At 42.9% G+C, this 5,639-nt stretch overlaps 1 protein-coding gene across 1 annotated transcript; it reads left to right on the top strand.

Moving 5' to 3' along the window:
- Positions 1–3,059: 3,059 nt before the first annotated feature.
- Positions 3,060–5,276, top strand: LOC123156961 (40S ribosomal protein S24-1). The gene is made up of 4 exons (XM_044575164.1): positions 3,060–3,308; positions 3,395–3,565; positions 4,794–4,880; positions 4,986–5,276. Exons 1-4 carry the CDS (start codon positions 3,183–3,185, stop codon positions 5,013–5,015), a joined length of 414 nt encoding a protein of 137 aa, XP_044431099.1. The 5' UTR covers positions 3,060–3,182; the 3' UTR covers positions 5,016–5,276.
- The last annotated feature ends 363 nt before the right edge of the window (positions 5,277–5,639 follow it).

Below are 5,639 nucleotides of genomic sequence, written 5' to 3'. Positions count from 1 at the left end.
CGGATTGGGTGTTGAGAATTTAGAAGTGAAAAATAGGTGCTTATTGAGCAAATGGTTATACCGCCTTTCAGTGGAGATTGAGGGTTTGTGGTTGCAGTTACTTCGAAACAAATACTTATACGCTAAGTTTTTGGCTCAGGTAACGGCACAGCCGTCGGACTCACCTTTTTGAAAAGGACTTATGAGGACGAAGATTGCTTTCTTTAACAGAGTGACATTTAAAGTGGGGAATGGGCAACGAACTCGATTCTGGGAGGATACCTGGTTAGGGGGCACTCCATTAGCGTTACAGTATCTAGTTTTATATCACATTGCACAACGGAAAGAAGTTTCTGTGGCGTATGTGTTGCAGTCCATTCCACTTAATATTCAATTTCATCGGGCACTTGTGGGTCCATGCTGGGATACATGGTTGCATCTTGTGCGTAGGTTAATGGAGATTAATCTTTCGGATGCCAATGACACGATAAGTTGGAACTTAACGAGGTCAGGTGTTTTCACGGTTAAATCAATGTATACGGATTTAATCAATACTGGAGACATCCCAAGGTCGGGCCATATCTGGAAAATTAAGGCGCCATTGAAAATAAAAGTGTTTTTGTGATTTGTTCACAAAGGTGTAATCTTAACCAAAGATAATCTAGCCAAACGCAATTGGGAAGGGAGTCAATGATGTTGCTTTTGTGACCAGAATGAAACAATTGAACATCTCCTTATTAAATGTCCGATTGCTAGATTACTTTGGAAAACTATTCATGTTGCTTTTAACATCACTCCGCCAACTTCAATATCACAATTTTTTCATGACTGACTGAATGGGGTGTCACCTCAGACAGCTGCACAAATCAGAGTCGGAGCATGTGCGTTGCTTTGGGCGATATGGAATTGTCGGAATGATGTTGCCTTTAACAGACGAAACATTACTAATTTTTTGCAGGTCATCTTCAGAGCGTCTACATGGATCCGTATGTGGTCCTTGCTGAGCCATACGGACCACAGGGCGCACATGGCTATTGGGTGCAACCGATGGAAAACGGTTGCACGGGATACATACAACCGATATGGATGGCGGTCCAGTAATAGGCTAGGTGTGTAGACATCTTGATCTATTATAGCCGGTTGTGGCTTTTTTTTATTTTTGGCCGCGTGTGGCATTTGTTTCTTCATGATCTTTTGAGACCACTTGAGGAGATTTTTGGACCTCTTTTCTTAATAAAATGGCTGTGTGCACCGAATGATGCAGAGGCCGGGGGTTAACCTCCTTTTCTAAAAAAATGTGTAGAACAAATCCTTCCTACCACCTGACACCTGAGCGGCAGTCCAAGGTGGGTGGACACACAAGAACATCGACGAAGAAGTTCATGCAAGAACTGATTAAAAATCTAGTACCACATGGCTCTCTTTTTTGGGTTGAGAGGGGGGGGGGTGATGAGGAAAGAAATGCACAACAAGTTGTTATTGTGAGTGTGTGTGTGTGTGGGGGGGGGGGGTAACAATGAATACGTCACCGACAGGGGCGAAGCTGCGTGAGGGCCAAACTGGGCCTTGGCCCGCCCAACCTAGGAGAAAATAGGGAAGGAAGACAGAAAAATTGGGCCTAAGAATCAAGTGTTCAATGTAGTTTCTGTGTCTAGCCCGCCCAACAATCGGCCCATAGCTCCGCCACTGGTCACCGAGTAGTGTCTGAGAAAGTACCTAGGTGATAGATTAACACTTTTATATGTTTCAATTTTTCTAGAAAGAAATTGTATACTGTTTTTTGTGGTATACTACACCCACATACTTTTGATGCTACTCCTTGCATTCCAAAATGTTTGAACTTCTAGTTCTATTCTAAGACAAACTTCTGTAAGTTTGACCAAGTTTATAGAAAAAATATGTTAAGATTTACAATATAATATATACATAGTATGAAAATATATGTTATAAATAATCTAAGAAAACTATTTTGTGTTCTAGATGTCAATTTTTCCATAAACCTGATTAAACTTAAAGAAATTTTGGACACCGTTTACCCCTTCGCTCGTGATCCAAGGCATCCCGACAATAGGGTTTTCCCTGCATGGTGCATCCCGACCCTTGTTGGTGGGAGAGCTTCATTTTTAGGTGTTTTCCTTATTTTTGTAAGGGTTTCTGTCTTACTTAGGAAGACGAGACAACAACAACTCCCTAAAGATGAAATAAGGTTCCACTCGCCTAGCCCCTGTCTCGACAAGGCTTTGTCTCTGTTAGATGTCACGAGATCCGGTCGGCCTTTGTCTTTAGTGGAGCCGATTGGTTTCGGTATTCGTTCGCCTGTGATCGTGTGTTTAGAGGTTGGGGACTTCCAATCTAATCTGCGCTTCTCTTTATTGGTGACACTTGCTGTTTTGGTGTCCTGGTCCTTTGGGGCCTTAGCAGGACGACATTTTAGACTATCTATTACAATAAGGTTTTCTCGACTCCGATGAGGGGGCAATGACAGCGGTGCGCCTTTGTCTCGCTTCAGTGCTTGTAGTGGCTGCTAGGTGGTCTGTGAACCTGTATGTAGTGTTCTTCGTACTTGCCCTGACAGTTAATGAATAGATCAAAAGTTCTTCCGCCAAAAAACCCTAAAAAATGACTTAAGAAATATCTAGAACTTCAATTAATTTGAAACTAAGGGCGTGTTTTTCATTTACTTTTTTTTGTAACAAGGGAGTTTTTTTTCCAGTCCAATCAACCTCCTTCTTTTCTTTTCCCACAATAAAAAAAGCTTTCTTCCTTTCTGTTAGGACGTTGTTAATAGGGTTTTAGGGCGTTACTGTGTACTCCCTCTGTCCAATAATATAAGCGAAAACGCCCTCATATTATGGGACGGAGTGGGTAGGAGTTAATTTTCTTTTCTTTTGAGAAACCTCTCTGTAGGAGTTACCTGGGCCTTTACATTCGCAGAGAAAAAGGTTACCTGGGCCTTTTACAATGGAAGAAGCAGATTGATTCGTGAGATGGTGAAGGCCCAGCACGCACGAAGAACGAAACTAGGCTCCGGAGAGCCCAACTCGGCCCACACACGAAGCGATTAGCTCCCTAGGGTTTCACAAGATATATACATGCTCAGGCGCATCTCCCTCCCCTCCCCTCTACCTCCGCTTTCCTCTCGCGCCGCCGCAGCCGCCACCTCCTCCGCAGGCAGCCCACCGCGAAGCGAGGTCGAATAAGCCATGGCAGACGCCAAGGCCACGACGGCGGTCACCCTCCGCACCCGCAAGTTCATGACCAACCGCCTGCTCGCCCGCAAGCAGTTCGTGCTCGAGGTCATCCACCCCGGCCGCGCCAACGTCTCCAAGGTTGGAGATCTCGTCCCCTTCCTCTCGTCCCTTAGCTCTGTTGCATTTCGTCGGCGGTTCTGAAGCGTTCGTGTTCTTGTGCTCAGGCGGAGCTGAAGGAGAGGCTGGCCAAGGTGTACGAGGTGAAGGACCCCAACTGCATCTTCGTGTTCAAGTTCCGCACCCACTTCGGAGGCGGCAAGTCCTCCGGATTCGGTCTCATCTACGACAACCTCGAATCTGCCAAGAAGTTCGAGCCCAAGTACCGCCTCATCAGGGTATGGATCGTTTCGCCCTCGTCTGCTCTTCACATGTAGCTTCGTTGCGTTGTTTCGTCTAGATTTGCGCTTGTATTTGGTTCCGCTGTGCTCACCTATGGGTCAAGATGTAGTAATTTGTATTGATCTAACCATGGTTTCTTAGTGTCGGTGAATTTTGTGCTGCTCACTTAGGTTGCGTTCGCTTCGAGTTAGATAACTAGGTTTGCTTTCATTTTATGCTTCGGAAGTAACATCATTAGCTTAAGTCATTGCTTGCTAAGCTAGTCAGCACTAGAAAATTGGAATTTAGAACACTAATTCTTGGGACCAGCTAATTCAACCTTTTTGGTTGGTCGTTTCAATCCTAGTTTGCAGGGTTAATGCTCTGGTCAGGTTTAGTTTACCCAGCCTTTGTTCCAAAAAAGGGGTTTGGCCGACCCACCTCATACCTTGAATCAAATGTGCTATTTGTTTAGAATGGCACTATGATTGTGATATCATTGGTTGCAAAGTTGTTTGCATACTTTTTCTGAACCAAAGGTTTATATGGTAGATGTATTAACATGCCTATCAGTCATGTTGGTGAATTGAGAGATGAACTGAGACCATACCTACCTTGTTTAACCAAAGGTTTGTCTGTGGACATTGCTCTTTGTGGTTATCATGATGGGGCTGCAGATGAGCTTACTCTGTAACTGAACAAGTTAGTTGATTGCCTTGTTAGCATTTGGTCTTCTGTATTGTTAGTGCTAATCCCCAAATGTATTGATAGATAACACTTGTGTTTTAGATAGGTCAAGCAACCTTTATTAATATGAGGTGTTTGTATATGTATTTCCTTTTAAGCGTGGTACCTTTTTGTTTTGCTAATGTGTGCTAGGTGCTCCCATCTTCTGTGTCATTGTTACCCTAATTTATAGTCCAGTACTATTGGACTTTCAGTACAGCTTGTTATCATTCCTGTTTCTTTTTATTTGTTGTGCTTGTTATCCAGCTTACTCTCTGTTACTTTGCCCACTGCTTTCACAATTAGAGATTTTGCTTGGATAAACATGGTATAGAGTGGTTATTTTCATGCATGTTTTATGATTTGTTCAGTACACAAGCATGACATTGAACATGCATCTTTCCATAGTAGGTACAACATGGCACTGAATTGCATAGATTGGCTATTTCCATTTGAAATTGTATGGTTGCAATTCCTGTCATGTGTCTGGACTTGCTAATATCTTTGCATTTTTGCCAGAACGGCCTTGCTACCAAGGTAGAGAAGTCACGCAAGCAGATCAAGGAAAGGAAGAACAGGACAAAGAAGATCCGTGGTGTGAAGAAGGTCAGTTTTAACAAAGCAAATTTCACATTTAGGTCAAGTTGCGCTTGAATATGCTCTGTTTGTTGATCATGTGACTGAATCAATTTTCTCTGCGTCCTTTTGCAGACCAAGGCCGGAGATGCCAAGAAGAAATAAGAACATTTCTGTCTTCATCTATTCACTATCAGCCTTTGCTTGGTTTAGGACGGTATCCCTGTGGCAATGTTGCTGAGTGCTTAATTATGACTAGAAAAGACTTTGCCATTTGTGTCAATCTCCCGTTATGTTAAGAGGGCATTTTGTAGTATCTTATGCTAAGATTTTGAGGAACTTGGTCAGACTATCTCATATACACCTGCTGTCGTTGTTCTTGGTTTCGGCCATTAAGCAGTCAAAATGCATTGTGTGGTTTATTTACCCCTTGAATGTTTCTATGTTGAAGTGGATCACAAAAGAAAATCTGCTCTAGGACAGTTAACAACTACACCCTCTGTCCCATAATATAAGGGCGTTTTTGACACTAGTGTAGTGTAAAAAACGCTCTTATATTATTGGACGGAGGGAGTAACAACGTAATGATTTCGTACTAAGGATTTCAAGTTCCCGTTCTGGAGCAACTCTAGCAGATCTTGCCTTTTTTCCTAAGGCAGAATTACAATTACAAAAAATATCGAACATTGAGCTTAGCATGAATACCACGCCTGGGCAAGTCAAAAGACAGGTACTCTTATATTAGTTAAGCAGTGATCTAAATGCTCTTATATTAGTTAAGCAAGTGCG

Source organism: Triticum aestivum, chromosome 7B, assembly GCF_018294505.1.
Source record: "Triticum aestivum cultivar Chinese Spring chromosome 7B, IWGSC CS RefSeq v2.1, whole genome shotgun sequence".
Classification (NCBI taxonomy): Eukaryota; Viridiplantae; Streptophyta; class Magnoliopsida; order Poales; family Poaceae; genus Triticum; species Triticum aestivum.
Note: the sequence above shows the minus strand (reverse complement) of the source record. Positions and strands in the feature narration are given on the sequence as shown.